Below are 17,096 nucleotides of genomic sequence, written 5' to 3' on the forward strand. Positions count from 1 at the left end.
AGTAGTGTTATTAAGGTGTTGAGAAGCCCCAGTCCCTGCCCAGAGTCAGATTTAATATCACAGGGCCCCTTAAACAATGTGGAGGGCCAGGTGGTTTCTCTCTTTCTAGGTTTTCTCTTCTCCACCTTGTGTCTTCATGTTTTGGGGGTCCTCCAGTGGCCCCGCCCTCTGTCGACCCCCCCACACCCACTGCCACCACGGCTGGCCACCCCAGTCGCCTTGTTGCCATGCCTACAGAGACACTGGCTCCAGCCCTGCCAGATAGCAAGGCTGCTGGCCCTGCAACGCCCTTCAGTTCCACTGTACCCCTCCGCATCCTTAACAAGGGCCCTGACTACTTCAGGAGACAGGTACCATTCGATCCCTGTATAATGAGCTGTGTGTGAATGTGTGCGTGTGTATGTGTGTGTGTGTTTGTATGCATGTACTTGTATGGCTATCATTATAAGAACCAATTTGAGATTTATACCTGGGAAGTGAGGATATTTTGTCTTCACTTTTCTTCCACTTCTTCAAAAGGCTGTTGGTTTTAAAGTTAAGGTTAGAATTGGGTTCAGATTCAGTTTAGGGTAAGGGTTAGTGTTAGGCATTTAGTTGTGATGGTTAGGCTTAGGGGCAAGGGAATGCATCATGTCAATGAATGTCCTCAGTATGATAGCTATACAAACGTGTGTGTAACTGTGCATACTATACACATTATAGTGGAACTTGAACTGATACAGTAAGGGCTGTAAATGAGTCAGAATGTTTCAAATCTTCAGGGACATTTATTCAGTCAATTCAAGGTGAAGAACACATTATTTTAACACTTTACAGCCTGCATTGCTGTTATCCTGTGATGTTAAGTGTACAATGATACAGCAAAAAGGAAAATGAGTAAAACCACACAGTCTAATGCAATAGTTCTATATTAATACAAATAAAAAGAGGAGAATAAACAATAAGTACAAGAGAGCTATAAAGTTACTTGAAATTGAATACATTGAAAACATATAGTATAAACTGAAAGTAGAATGTTGTATCAATATTGTTGGGTCAATGACAAATAAGGGTTGGCAAGATGAGCACTTAAAAATACCTTTAAATTGTCTTAAAAGCAGCATCAGGTTTGTTAAAATGTACATTTTGTTGTTTTATGTAATTTGAAATGACATTTGCACCATTTTTTAAAATAAGTAAGACTAAATGCTCCTGAAAATGTCAAATAGTGTAACCACAACAGAATGATACATATTAAATAATATATATTTTTTAAACATATATTTTTTAATTTATATTATTTTCTTATATACTATAATCAGATTTTTATGAAAAAGTACTGCTTGCATCAACACTAGGTTGCATCAATGGATGTAACCAGTATTTTGTTTGTTGACGAAATGGACACTGGAAATCAAATCTGGCAGTCAACAAGGGTCAGTGAACTTTTTTATTTCAGTTTCAAAAAAGGAACATCTGACAACATGAATATTAGGGTTATTAGGGTAAACTCTTGGAGAGGGAGAGGGAGAGGGAGAGGGAGAGTGAGAGAGAGAGAGAGAGAGAGAGAGAGAGAGAGAGAGAGAGAGAGAGAGAGAGAGAGAGAGAGAGAGAGAGAGAGAGAGAGAGAGAGAGAGAGAGAGAGAGAGAGAGAGAGAGAGAGAGAGAGAGAGAGAGAGAGAGAGAGAGAGAGAGAGAGAGAGAGAGAGACACCAGTTCTCCATCATGAGTTTTGAATGACGCAAGTTTGGAGGTTCTGTCTCAGTTATAGAGAGGTCGGGTGGTTCAGATATGATATTATATTATAAAGAGGTCAGGTGGTTCAGATATGATGTTATTATTTTATAAAGAGGTCAGGTGGTTCAGATATGATGTTATTGTATTATAAAGAGGTCAGGTGGTTCAGATGATGTTATTATATTATAAAGAGGTCAGGTGGTTCAGATGATGTTATTATATTATAAAGAGGTCAGGTGGTTCAGATATGATGTTGTTATATTATGAAGAGGTCAGGTGGTTCAGATATGATGTTATTATATTATAAAGAGGTCAGGTGGTTCAGATATGATGTTATTATATTATAAAGAGGTCAGGTGGTTCAGATATGATGTTATTATATTATAAAGAGGTCAGGAGGTTCAGATATGATGTTATTATAATATAAAGAGGTCATGTGGTTCAGATATCTTGTTATTATTTTATAAAGAGGTCAGGTGGTTCAGGTTTGGTGTTGTTATATTATAAAGAGGTCATGTGGTTCAGATATGATGTTATTATATTATAAAGAGGTCAGGTGGTTCAGATATGATGTTATTATTTTATAAAGAGGTCAGGTGGTTCAGATATGATATTATATTATAAAGAGGTCATGTGGTTCAGATATCTTGTTATTATTTTATAAAGAGGTCAGGTGGTTCAGGTTTGGTGTTGTTATATTATAAAGAGGTCAGGTGGTTCAGATATGATGTTATTATATTATAAAGAGGTCAGGTGGTTCAGATATGATGTTATTATTTTATAAAGAGGTCAGGTGGTTCAGATATGATATTATATTATAAAGAGGTCAGGTGGTTCAGATATCTTGTTATTATATTATAAAGAGGTCAGGTGGTTCAGATTTGATGTTATTATATTATGAAGAGGTCATGTGGTTCAGATATGATGTTATTATATTATAAAGAGGTCAGGTGGTTCAGATATGATGTTATTATTTTATAAAGAGGTCATGTGGTTCAGATATGATGTTATTTTATTATAAAGAGGTCAGGTGGTTCAGATATGATGTTATTATATTATAAAGAGGTCAGGAGGTTCAGATATGATGTTATTATATTAGAGATAGAGAGAGAGAGAGACTGGTACCAGTTCTCCATCATGAGAGGAAAAGTAATAGTGAAGATATTTCACATAATTTTGAACTGTGTATGTTTTAGGTTGAACCTAACCCAAAGCGCCTCAGTGCTGTTGAAAGACTTGAAGCTGACAAGGCAAAGTATGTCAAGAGCCAGGAGGTAATCAACGCCAAGCAAGAGCCAATCAAACCACCTGTTCTGGCCAAACCTCCCGTTGGTCATACCCTTCTGTCCAAGAGGGGCTCTGGTGGTGGAGGCGGAAATGGAAGTGGGATTCCTTTCAAACCGTCCAATAACAACGCCAAGTCAGACACGTGTGCAGCGAGCAGCAGCAGCAGCAGTAAACGGGGGAATTTAAATCTAGAGATCCTAAAAAACCTCTTGAACTCATCTTCCTCTTCAGGAGCAGGTTCTGATGGGCTAGGGGGTGGAGCTAAGAGTGCTGTGCTGATGAGGTCATCAGGTGGAATGGCAAGGAGTTGGACACCATCAGGGTAAACTGTTACACTATGTTCAAATCTCTTCAGCTTTGCCTTTTACTATGTATGTTGTTTTTTCTAATGCCAGAGTGCAGGACATTTCTTAAATCCAATTTGGTCTCACACAATCCATCCAGCTTAAAGCTATTATTTGTTTGGCTTGTAAAAGACAAACATTTATTAGTTTCCGGTTTTTTGCATTTATGTGGCAATCTTTAACATATATATGTAGTAGACACAGTTCTGCCTTTATAGGAACAGCAATGCCTGTCAATTCAGAAACCAGGTCAAGAACTTCTCTCCAGTATATTTGGAGCTTTTGACACTCCCACATAGTGGAATAAGGTACCAGTTTTGTTTTTACATCTAATACAACTGTGGGAAATATTAGGGTTGAACTGGTGCAGTTTGACAGGTGTAATGTATGTCCTTAACAACTACTTATATTGTAATGGTCTGCATCTAGTGTTTATGGTTGGAGTTTGAGCCTTCTCCCACTATTCAACTGTGTGATGTCCAACTAAAGGGCATTCTTCCAGGCAGACAAATAAGAGTGTGAGTTTTCTTTTAAACCTATTAAGAGCCTGTTATAAAACATGGACAATTGTCTCCTACCATATAGATGATTTATTGTATACTGTTCAATGTCAGAAAGAATGTTTCTCTTAAGTTCCTTTACTGTTTTATATACATTTTAATCTAAATAAAAATGACCAGCAAATTATAAAATGGATGAAATGCAATATATTGATATGGCAGTATGAAGAAAAATAGTGTATACTACAAAAAGTTATTAAATAGATCAATTTTGAAACACAGTTGCCCTTATTAGATAATCATTTCTTGTGGACCAACCCTTAAAAAACTGATGTACTGGCCTCAGTACATGCAGTCTGCAAGGCCAGAGTCCAGATGATTTCATGAATGTAGAATTTGGACAGCCCTAGGCCCCTGTGGACTTTCACTTGCTTTTTCAGAACTGACCACTTTGCAAAAGTGTGTGTAGTTGTCTAGAATGGCTATTATCGAAAGGTGGAGTGAAAAGTCAGTCAACATAGAAAGGGAGTGATATCTCTCACAGACAGCCGTAGTGTAGCACTCGGTTGTTCATGTAAAACGTGACAGTAATAGTTGTATCAGGAATAAAAAAGGAAGCCAGAGAGGCAAGTTCAAGCCTGGATCCTTTCTTACTTCCACACAGCTGTTCAATCGTGGTATGAAGTGGGTGTCAATGTTAAAGTGTCAGTTTCAAAAAAGGTACAGAAATGGTCCTACACAACCTCCCTAATCCAGAGGTCTTGACATTTGGATTCAGTTTAATGTTGGTGTCTCTGAATCAGTCATCACTTTAATTGTTCACTCTTCCTGCCTTGTCCTACTTCACAGTGTTCATGTATTTATTTTTTTGTCTTCTACTCCTAGGATGCCATTAACCTATCGATCCACAATGACACTTAATGAGCAACCACCAGACTCTGCACAGAGTCCAAGCTCCTCACATTCCCTGCGATCCTTCTCCCATTCCTTGAAGGTCCCTCCAGTCAACAGTGGGGGACGTCGCAGTCCACAGCAGGGAGGAAACCTCAACCTCAGCAGACGAGTGCTGGATGAGAGAGGAAGTGAAGCAGGAGTTAAGGATCATTCCCGCTCCCAGCTGCTGCCTCTGCTCACTTCCCACTCCTCTTCTGACCTCCTGCGACTCTGCAACGGCAAGCCGCTCCGTACGGCCCGATCAAGCAGTTCCTCAGCTCCACCTCTCCCTCCAAAACCAAACCCTGCTTCCCTCCCTCCCCCCGCTCTTTCATTGGCGCTGCGTCCTCCTTGTCCAACTCTGTCCCCCTCAGCCTGTGACAATACTACCCCTCAGTCACTCTCATGTGATTTTGGAGGTCCTTCAACTGATCCCAACCAGGAGCTTGGTTCAGTGGTGGCTCGCCGCTCCTCACTACATAGGTCTAAATCTGATTTGTCGGACCGGTATGCCCGGGCAGGAGCTGATGTGGAACGCTTCTTTAACTACTGCGGCCTTGACCCAGAGGAACTGGAGGCAGTTGGTCCAGAGAACTTTGCACGGGCCAACTCCGACATTGTCAGCCTGAACTTCCGATCAGCTTCCATGATCTCCTCTGACTGTGACCGGTCACGACGATCCTCCAACGACGGGCTATCAGACGGGGACGAGGGTGAGGACGAGGAGGAGGAGGTCGGGGAGCGTGTTCCATATGGTATCTCAGCTGTTGAGCGGAATGCAAGAGTCATTAAGTGGCTGTACAGCATCAAGCAGGCAAGAGAGACGCAAAAAGTCTCACATGTTTAGGAGAAGCACTACAGTGGATTGAATGTACAATAAATTACAGACCAATTGCCCTAAGTTTCAGAATTGATTGATGGACCAGCATTTCTCACAGGTTTAGAGACTGAGATCTTGAGGCTGAACTGAAAACTTGTCAAAATGTATAGATGGATGGAAGAGAAAGTCTAACAGTTTGGTCATGAACTAGATAAGAAAACATTTTCCTAGGTTTAAAAAAATAGAACACATAGAATAGAAAGGAATAAAACGTGTACAGTCATAAACAAACAAGGGACATGTATGAAAACTGTGATTAAAGGTTTCTCTATGGACACTGTATAAATTAACAGACAATGCCTGTCCACGATGGTCCAAGGACCCATAATGTGACTCACAATGTGAGGAAGGGCCCCCAAGTGAACATTTTCATTTGTCAAACATACATTTGACTAGCACTCCATTTTGTTGTAGCCTGGTTCTAGATCATTGAATCACCTCCCATTCCGTTGATTACTCCAACACTTCAATTTTCCCAGTTGGAGAAACAGCTGACTAATCAAAGCTATGTCGGAATAAAAATGTGGGCATCATAGCTACTTCTGTTCAAAAAAAAAAAAGCAACATAAAAATGACAAAAAATGGCAGCAGGTGGCTTCAGATTTGTTGTTGTGGTAATGTAAACTTTTTAAAAGCATTTTTTTCTCTATCATGTTAAAAACAAAATGTTTCCTTGCATTACTTCTCAGGTGATTTGGTTTTGATTATCTGTTTAACACGTTTCACTAGTTTTCTCAGTATCATGAGAATAACAATAGCTTACTAGGACAACAAGCTAGCAATCAATCAAAGTGACACTTTAGGAACAACCCCATGCTGAAATACAAGTCATTATAAAAATCATAATTATGAATATGATGTTTGACTTAAACTGAATAAAGTGACACGAATTGTTAGTTCAATCTGAATATTAGGCTATTAAGGTGTTCTATTTCCATGCATTTGGTATTGTTCATGCTGGCTCACTGGCATGGCTTACTCGCTCACCTAAATGGAGCAGAGCTATCGCTGAGATCATTAGTTCTGCCTGTGCTTTTCCAATTACAAGTGAAAATGCCCACTTTGAGAAAAGCCTATGTCACAGTGTTGATGTCTCTATTTAAAGAAGCTTTGAAAAACATCCTGACATCTTGACAAAACTGATACTGAACTAGAATTCACTCTGGAAGGTCAAATATGCTGGTGCACTGTGCAACCATAATTAGTTATTTAATATTTACTACAAAGACTCACTAGGTTAATAATAAATCAAATAGTTCACAGTGACATTTGAAAATGTTAAGAAACTCATGCAGATTCCAACTAGCTTTTACCAAGCTTCATTTAAACCTGCAGTGAGGAACTTTTGGCCCTTGCCAAACAAGTTCACACAGGGCTGATCTATCACCGCCCGATAAATCTCTCTGTATTTTACATTATGCAGAATTTCTAAATCTCATGTCATAACTTCTCCAGACTTTCCAAATGTTAAAGGTCAGAATGGATCAAATTCTGATAGTGAAACAAGTCAGTTCATGGGTCTATTTGACACTCTAAACAATTGTTCTAGTTCTAAAGCCACAACAGTAGGTCATGGCCAGTGGTATACTGGTCATCAGGCATGCTGGGACAAATCCCATTGGGCTGGTGGATTGTCAAATATAAGCTTTTGAGTATGGGGTGTCAATTGTAATATTTTGGTTACAGTTTTATAGCTGATATATTTTGAGTATGTAGCTCACTTTTCTCACATTTAGATATTTTTTCTTTCATTTAAGACAGAAATTTGTGTAAAACAACAGGTTATTTATAAATAAATCTAAATCTTAAATATAAATATAAAATGTAAATGTAAATGTTAAATATACATATACATTTTAAATATAAATGTAAATGTTGAATATAAATGTTAAATCTAAATCTAAACATTTAATCTAAATATAAATGTTAAATATTAATGTAAATGTTGAATATTTACTATAAATGTAAATGTTGAATATTAAATATAAATGTAAATGTTGAATATAAATGTTAAATCTAAATCTAAATGTTAAATCTAAATCTAAACATTTAATCTAAATATAAATGTTAAATATAGGTGACTGGCTGGCTTTTCACATGAAAGCGTTGCAGTAGATTTACAAACAGGTGTTATTTGGATAAACTGACCACATTGGGAATCTACATAGTTACTTTCTCGCCTGAAAAACATTAAATGTTAATAAAGTGGCTTATTAACAGCTGCAGAGCAAAAATGAAGACTGCCAACTCTGCCTCACAGCGGAGTTGCGCTCTCAGCTTCTGATCCACAGTCAGCTGTTTGGGTGGAGCCGTGTGAGCTGAGGCTACTGCAAGGGGCGTGGACCAGAGCACTGACCTAGAACATCTGCATATTTTCTAAATATTTAGCTTTACACTTGGTGACCTGTTTAACATTTAGATTTAGATTTAACATTTAGATTTAGATTAAACTTTTAGATTTATCTTTAGATTTAATATTTAGATGTACATTTAATATTTAGATGTACATTTAACATTTACATTTAGATTTAACATTTCGATTTTTTATGTAAACACATTTTATAACATTTATCTATAACCTGTATTTTTACACGAATTTCTGTTAAATGAAAGAAAAAATTGCAAAATGTGAGAAAAGTGAGCTAAATATTCAAAATATATCTATAAACCTGCAACCGAGATTTTACAATTGGCCCATATTTGAGCTGGTGAACCATCAAAGCATATCTATTTTTTACTGGCAGGCAATCACAGCTGAGTGCGCCCCTTTACTCTCACTGCCAGAAGAGGGAGACAAAAGTGTACTCCAGCTTTAAGCCAGATTTTTTAAATTACTAAATGAAGGCCTTGGACTGTGTGATGACTGAATGAAGTGGAGGACACAGTGATTGGGATAGATGCATACATAAAATATATTCTCTCAAGTGTACTCATTCATACAGCATTACGGTTACACTAGCATTTTGCTGCTATACTAGATCAGCGTTGGCCTATTTGAAGAAATAGTTCAACCTGTATCAACCTGTTCATGTCAGCCAACATACACCCTTTCTTTGCTCTGTAATTTTTTAATTCATAGGCTTTTCCATACAGACAAGAATTTATATTCAAATATTGAATGTCATTTTGGAGGAATTATTTGCATTAAAATAATCAAATTTGGTAAAATCTTCAAACATTATATATTAAAAAATATTGTCATAGAATATTATATTACATATCACAAATGGTGCTGTCTGATGGTGCTTCAACACTTGATTTGTTCAAGCTGTTAACACTGTCTTTAAAACACTGCTAATTCTAAGATTTGATATGAATTCAGAAAATAAACTACTATTAAATTTACATAATACAGTACACAGTTTAGAGCTTTAAAAGCATGTTAAGCTGTCTGTTCCTTTGCAACATTCAACATTTGAAAGGTTATGTTTGTATTCCACTTTCTAACTTAACCTAACTTAACTTAACACCTGCTGATTCATTGGCATCCCTGCACACTCAGGTCTGTGTTCGAATAGAAAGCAGGGGTTCTAACTAACATTAGTTCAAGCTGAATTTGTGGCTCCCCTGAAGATGCATGTTAACATATCTGTGAATGTCCAGTTAAGGGTGTTATGGGCATGGGTAAGAAACACACAAGTCCAAATGCAAACAATGCATAGTCTAGACTTACTCGTAATGCTAGCTGGTTGCTGGATTCAGTTTTCGTCAGGTGGCTGGACTGAAAGGGACACAAAATGAAACATAAATGTGCTGCATACAAGTATTAAAGAAACAGCCAGACAAATGTCTCAGAGTAAGTCCATGTACTTTCATTTATGTGCAGCTCAGAGAAAAATAATTCCACCTTTAGTCCCATTCGTGACCTCAGAACTCTGTATGTTAATCTGTGATTTGGTCATATAAAGTTCTCTATGTAAACCTAAGGGGAACATATTCCATCATTACACTCAGGCAACAGACATTTGTGAAATCACAAGTTTTTACCATATCCCCAAGGTTTGCTTAAAGAACATTTATTTGACAAAATCCTGTAGTGTGAAGTAGTGGATCGAGTGTGATCATAAATAGGGAGTGTTAGGTAACCCTCTTAACTGGGTCCAAATGTGGTGATAGCAAATGACTAGAATGTCAAAAGTAACAACAATGGTTAGTTTGTCCAAGATCATTTGGTAATCATGTGAACACATATTGGGCCTGATTTACCACACTACTGCGTGTGTATCACCCACAAAAAAATGTGCAAGCTGATCTACTAACGCAGCACACTGAGGTTTGCGTCTTTCAAAGGCGCAACGTAATACGCACTGTCCCATTTTTACCCCAGTGTGTAAAATGCAATTATTATGTTATTTATCACACGCATTGTGATTGACCAAACCTGAAGGTAATATTACTGACAGTAACTGTGTCTATATATAAAACCTTTGAAGGACAGGTATGAACCAGCTGTGTGCTGAGCACAGATGACTTCTGTTACTGTGGTAAAGAGGAAACGGAGGCACAATGACACAATACACACAGGACGGGTGTTAATATTTTTGGAGTGGAATATTTTTGGTTTTACTAACAGCATTGACTTCGTCACAAATATTCTCCCATATGGTGGGTTTTCTGGTAATATTAGTTATTGCTATATCTCAATATATTAATTAACCTCTTCCACTAGAACCTGATCACGTTTCATTTTGCTCTTGTAGCTTTCTGCTCATCCAAACTCTCCATTAAGACAAACCCTCATTTAAATACTGCTGTCTGCACCTGTTGCTCCTGTTTTCATTCATGCAGTTATTCTTAGTAGATCACCTGCAAAACACACACAAACTAAATATGCAATCTATTGCACTGTGCACACAATTTAGTATCCTTTATTTTGGATCTTAGTAAATCAGGCCCATAGACTTAAACATTTGATTGCAAGGATTTACCATAAGTAACATCAGAATAAGGCTTTAAGCAGTGTGCTTCCTTAAAAAGCTTGAGAAATGTAGCGGTATGTAATGTAACAATAACTTCCTCCACGTACAATTACCGTACCAGACATCTTGTTTTCTACCTGTCCATTACGATTCATGACAGTGTTGACTGTATGTAATATTGAATACTATCAACTAGATAAAGTTGTGCTTACCTTTACGCATTGCATCAGCTCTGGATCAAACTCCTGGAGAGGGGCTGGACTCTTTTCTTTTCTATGTGTGTGGGGATACTTATGAGTCCCCCTGCTAAGTGACTGAACCTGAGTTATGGAACTTTTATGCTAGTCATGGCCATAGAGAATGGCCATATTTGAGCATAAGGTGGTTCATAAATGTATCTGGTACGAGAACACTTTAGGCCAAATATCAATGATTGACTTTGTAGTTCTATCACCAGATCTCTGGCTGTATATTTTGTACACTCAACTGATTACCATCTAGTGTTGAGTTGGATCAGGTGGCAGGGAAGTCTGCTGGACAGAGCTGGTAAACCCAAACATGTAGTAACGGTGAACTAGGAACGTGGATTTTAAACTCTCACTTCCAGAGGAATGTTTCCTGTTTAAACCTTACGGCAGGTGACAGGTGCTCTGCATTCTTGGCAGGAAGTCATACGTGTTTGTGTGGGTGTCAGGGCTCCATTTTAGAGAAACACTTCTTCACGTTGAAAGATGACTAAAGTGGTTTGGGCCTCTGGTTACAATGCCTCCTGATGTGTATATATATTTATATGTATGGAAGTTACTGTGGATATGACCTTATACAGTGTGCTGCCATTGTTACTCAATTTCAGATAAATGGCAGAGAAAACACGACACTAGATCATGCGAGAATACATTTTGTCAGGCTTTTTTTTTTCCGCTCAGGCTTTAAGTTATGCGCTTGTGTCCAAACGACCCAGCATTCTTTTATAATTTCACAAATCCAGCTTCCTTGCGAGGTAAGACCCGCTAAATATATTTTGAAAGTGCCTGCCCTTTTCCAAACAGTTTCCAAGAACAGCTTGGTTCAGTTGGTTCTGTGTAACACCTATAGGATGCAATTCACCAAAAGTATCCAATGAATGAATCAGTCAGTTCACATATCTCATCTGTCCATTCATGTTTACACCTAAATGTCATCTTTTCAAGCACTTGGATGACAATGTTAGTGAAAGTCTGCGATTTTATAACACCAGACACAGACCTACAGTACACTGAAAGCAATACTAATTAAATAGTTTGTTCACTTTTACAGGACATGTTACAGTGCAGCAGAGGATAGGAATATGAAAGGGAAATTGTGGTTATGTTTCATGTCTGTGTTCTCTTGAAATGCCACTCATGTCTTTATAGTTGCTTATACTCGAATACACACACACACAGAATGACATAATGCAGAAGCACTGCTGGAGTTCAAAGAACACCATAGGCTGTATTCAACCTTGTTGATGCCCTCAGCTCTCTGCTTCTCTCTCAGCCTGGAGTCAGTCCTAGGAAGAAGTGTGCTTATGTTATCTGACAATGATGGGTGAAAGTTCAGCTCCAGTCTTACCCTCAATCTCTGTCTACATGTTGCTGACATAACTCAAGGCCCGAAGCCATATTTACAGTAAAGTGTGAATGTAGAGCCTCTTTTTTTTCTTTTCCTTTTTTTTTTTTTACTAATTTGTACAATAGACTATGTTAGACAAGACAATACTTTAAAAATGTGTCCACATGTCCAATTGTTGCCAAAATACTAAAATGGTAAACTACATTTTTTAGTTAAAATATCCTTAGGTAAAGGTGTGCTGTTGTTAGCTATCTGGTTTTTAAAAAAGTTGACTGTAAATGCAACTAAGCTGTAGAGCTTAGATCGTTTGTCTTGCTCATTATCCACCTATATTAGTTGTTTCCAGTTTTGGGTTGATGGAGATGATGGATAGTCATTGGGTAGCTAGCTAAATTGTTTTATGCACACCTATTGTTCTTCATATTATTTGGCAGTTAGACCTACCTTGATTTGTATCAAGTGCAGGACCAGAAAGACAGATGTAATCATCAGTCTTTCCGTCTCTTCACAAATGAATTTATGGACCTACAATGGGTCTATGTGGATATGTGCAATCATAACTATTAAATCGCATTTTTTAGGCGGATATGAGATAATAGGGTCTAATACAAAACATCAATTGTAATTTGTCAGATTATGATGTGCTTAAATTTTACCCTTTCAGCTTAGAATATGGACAGAAAATTCCAGCACCACTGGGGAAAAATGAACCAGTTGCTAAGCTTAGCTCTGGGCTCTTAGAGTAGTAAACCACCACTCTTAAAAAACGATAACCAGCGAACCATTAGTGTGTTGTGTAGCTTTAGTCCATAGTCATAAACCATATTTATTGTACAATCACCTGAACACATAGGAATAACATCATTAAAACATAAAGAAAATATTTTTCTTTTCCCTGGTGGCTTGTTACAGATTTTTAAGCGTTAAATGACACAAATTTGACATCACTGGCAACATTGACTGTCTCATCTCTCTCCCCTACATGGTATAGATTTGTAGTTAGATTTACAAACTCAAAGAGAAGAACAAATTAAACAAAATTATTATTTTTTTTTATTATTATTATTTAGAGGAAATAAGAGTCACTGAGGAACTGAAGTAGCATACAAAGTGGAGCTGGCATAGCATAGACATGTTCAGCCCAATCTCACAGTCTTTTGAAGAGGGCAAATTGAGATTTTTATTTGTCAAACTACTATTTCCAAGGTCAAGAATGAATTTTCACACTGAAGCCTTGAAATGACTTGAATACAGTGATCTCAAACCTGCCACCTCTGTTTGGAAAAAAGCGAGCTAGTTAAGTGAAGGAAGAATCTATCGTCTCACAGTTTAACAGCTTTCTGGAAAACGTAGGAAGTTTCAGTTTTTGTAATTTGAGGCAACAGTTTGTCCCTGGAATTGAAGGTAGTGAGACATTTGCCTCTTACATCTTCCTGCTCTGAACTCAGGGCTGTGTTAGCATGCTCCAGTCCAATACCCTGATCTGTCATTCCCATGTGTCTTCCCAGTGAACTCACAGAAAACCCTGCTGCTTCTCACTGTCAGCATTAATGAAGACACTATTATATAGTTCTGGCAGTGTTACCATACTTTCATTTCTGTCTACATGGTGTTGATTTTATTTTATTTATTTATTTTTTTTATTTTATTTTAATCCTTTGATTAACAGAGTTCTTCTGTGGTACTTCTGTTTTTTTATGTGTAAATGCTATAAGACAAAAATGTATATATTTGATTTGATTTGAAAGGCAATCTGTTCTGGATTCTTTTTTTCTCTCTGTCTGAAGGGTTGTGTGTTAGAAATGATTCAGAACATAAAGAACATTGTTTTGCTTATTGTCCATGGTACAGAACTGTCTGATCAAACCCGGACAGGATTGTTTCAGAGATTTAGTGTTGACTGTGTTTTTTGATGTGGAAACCATTACATTTTGCTTGATTGGAAAAAAGTGTCCATGTTTAGTTTCTTTTGCATTATTCCAATAAATGGCTTCTTTTGCCATTTCTTGCCAGTTCTTTTAGTGTTAATGTGTCCACACCAGGGTTATTATAGTTAAATAAAACTAAGACTTAAACTAAAACTAGGAGCGAAAGAATAATTTAGTTAACTGAAAAAAGTAGTTATAAAAAAACTCAATAAAAACTACATGAACAATGCAAAACTAATTAAAACTAAAGTGAATTGCAGATAAAAATCAGCTTAGTTTTCGTTTTCCTTTCATTTTCTCAGGCTAGTACCAGTAGGTGGCAGCATAGTGGCTGCTGTGTAACGCACAATAAGAAGATGCTCAATGTGTAATTTATGATTTTTTTTATGACTCATCCACATACCTGGTGGATGAGTTCTTGCCTGAATCAACCATGGATAACTGTCAATGTTTCAGTTAGAAGCGGTGGAACTTCCCTCTCTGCGTGGGATCCATAGATATGAAGGACTTGAATTTCCAGGTCCCCCCAAGGTCCGGTTCTTAGTTTCACAACTGCAAAGGGAACCTTTCCTTGATCCTTTTTGACAGTGGCAGATGCTCAGTATCGAATCTGGATGATCAATTCCATCTTTTGTCAGCATCTCACATCTTGGCTTCTCTAAAGACTCCCTCCTCCCTGGAGCAGAGTACAAGGAACCCCCAACCCAATGTCTCCTGTTTCCTCTGCAGCAGAATGCTGTGCAGCCTTTCCCTGATCGACCAGGAGTCTTTAATTACTGCCTCTCCTGTGCAAGTTTGGTAGTAGAGTGTGTGTGGCGGCATCGAGTGGAAAATTATAAGTTTTATTTTGAGTCACCTGACAACGCCACCTTGGGAATTTCACCCAAGTAAGTACTGAGCAATTTAGTCAATAGGACACAGGTACGTCACTCAGACAAAGGGAAAAGACGTGCTTCCAATTATGGTACCAATATACAATTTATTAGAAAAATACAATTACTCTAAAAACGGTATAAAACCTCTCAATATAAGAAAAGGAAAAGGGGAGAACTGAAGGGTCAGGAGCTGCGGCCACAGGTGTGGATAGGGGATAATGGGGGGGGGGGGGTCCACCAAACACAAAATACTAAGCAAAAATCATAAAACACCTACACACAAGTGACCAGCACACTCAGTGTAATCATCCACAATCCCGGGACACAACACACAAAAGTGGGACGACACCACCACCACCACCACTGGCCAGCAGCAACTGAGGGGAGAAAATAAACAAAATTACTTAAACAATCACAAAATAAACAATCAAAATGAAAAGGTGGGCAAGTAAGACTGGAGACAGGAGCATCATCAACCAAGGGGATATCGTGGGAGATCAGGTTTGTACAACCCAGATCCCCATCGTGAGCTGCAAAGACACTGGAGTACTGACCAAGGAGAGCTTTCACCTGATCCTGTTGCTCGGCAGAAAGAGCCGACAGGTCCATATCCCCCATCTGCTGTGATACAGTGGCCGAGACCGTCTGGGATGACATGGTAGCTGCCCCGGTTGGCACCTCAGTGACTCCAGATGGGAGGCTGACAACATTAACAGTGTCCAATGTGCCAACTACAGTGCGGGGATACAACACCACATCCACCGACCCTACATTAACCACTGGTATGTAGGCTGTGCCCCTGATGACCCGAACCAGGGAAGGAGAGGCAAGCAACCCCGCAGGCAGACCAGAGTCCAGAGGCTCAAACAGCACGGTTGAGCCTGAAAACTGTGCAGAGCAGGTGGCAGCCACAATCTTCATGACACCACCGGGGATGCGCCAAGCTTTCTTACCCCTAACCTTCACCTTCCCTGAGCTGTCCTGTGGTGCTGCAATAGTGGCACGATGGCACCGCTGCAAGGCCTGCACAACAGGCCCCGGAGCCTCCGAGACACAAGGCTGGAAGAACAAAGCCAAACCATGCTGTCCAAAGAGCTCAAAGTAGCATTTGCGAATGACATTCATCCCCAACATACCAGGCACTCGAGCTGGCACACCACCAGGGGGGTCCCTTACAACTAACACACCACACCGGGGCATCACTTTACCACAGAGTTTTACCTCAAGCTCCAAGTAACCAATGTAAGGAATTGCTAAGCCGTTAGCAGCTCTCAGCTGTAACCAGTGACATGAGCGGAGGCGCTCCTGACCCCAAGGCTCAAAATGCCGGCGGAAAAAGCTCTCCGAAATAGTGGTCACCATGGAACCAGTGTCCACTAAACTAGGGACTTCCACCCCGCCCATGTCCACATCCAAATGGGGACAAGAAGAAATCAGCTCATCAACGTCTAAGCTACTCAAAACATCTTGTGAGCCAGTAGCGGCCCCACCCAAACTCTGGCTCGATAGTTTGGTGGGCACTAGTTTTCCGACACCGAAGCAGGGCGAGGTCGCCTACCCATGTCAGATGGGGGTTGCAAAGAGGATTGGGAGCGGGGAAGAACACGCACTCCCTCACAATCTCTTGCCATGTGACCAGGCTGGTTGCAGCGGTGGCAGATTACAGGGCCAGTGCGAAGGGGACGGCCGCGCTGCTGGACATTCTGCAACTGGGCAATACTTGCAGTTAGTTGATTGAGCTGCTCTTGCTGACGCTTTAACATCTCCCTCATCTCACCCATCTCGGACACTGGAGGTGAAGAGACGGCATTCTGGGGACCACCTTGAACACCATACTGGACTCCAAGCACTGAAGGGACTGAAGGGACTGAATAACTGCGGCCTCTCGCGCCACCAGGTAAACCCTCACGCTCCCACCGGATTGCCTCTGTCCCAACATCAAGCAATGTGTAATCAGGTTGCCTACGCACTAACTGCTTCAACTCGCGCCGCAGGGAACCATCCAACACATACTCAACAAATTGATCTCTCAAAAGTGCTCCAGCATTCGGCATGCCAGCAGGTGCGCGCTGTTTCACCCTCTCCATCAGGCCCATCAACGCGAGGGAGAACTCCTGAAGA

At 39.5% G+C, this 17,096-nt stretch overlaps 1 protein-coding gene across 1 annotated transcript; it reads left to right on the top strand.

Annotated features, from left to right (window-relative positions):
• The first annotated feature begins 227 nt into the window (after positions 1-227).
• fam110b (family with sequence similarity 110 member B) lies at positions 228-6,109 on the top strand. The gene is made up of 4 exons (XM_053330160.1): positions 228-350; positions 2,913-3,325; positions 4,733-5,157; positions 5,236-6,109. The coding sequence occupies exons 1-4, from the start codon at positions 228-230 to the stop codon at positions 5,625-5,627; spliced, it is 1,353 nt and encodes a 450-aa protein (XP_053186135.1). The 3' UTR covers positions 5,628-6,109.
• Positions 6,110-17,096: the final 10,987 nt, after the last annotated feature.

The sequence above is a fragment of the Scomber japonicus genome, chromosome 12 (assembly GCF_027409825.1).
Source record: "Scomber japonicus isolate fScoJap1 chromosome 12, fScoJap1.pri, whole genome shotgun sequence".
NCBI lineage: Eukaryota > Metazoa > Chordata > Actinopteri > Scombriformes > Scombridae > Scomber > Scomber japonicus.

Coding starts and splice junctions, on each gene's coding strand:
- fam110b (XM_053330160.1), top strand. CDS start 228: ATGCCTACAGAGACACTGGCTCCAGCCCTGCCAGATAGCAAGGCTGCT. Junction 351..2,912: donor CTGACTACTTCAGGAGACAG/GTACCATTCGAT, acceptor TGTATGTTTTAG/GTTGAACCTAACCCAAAGCG. Junction 3,326..4,732: donor AGGAGTTGGACACCATCAGG/GTAAACTGTTAC, acceptor TTCTACTCCTAG/GATGCCATTAACCTATCGAT.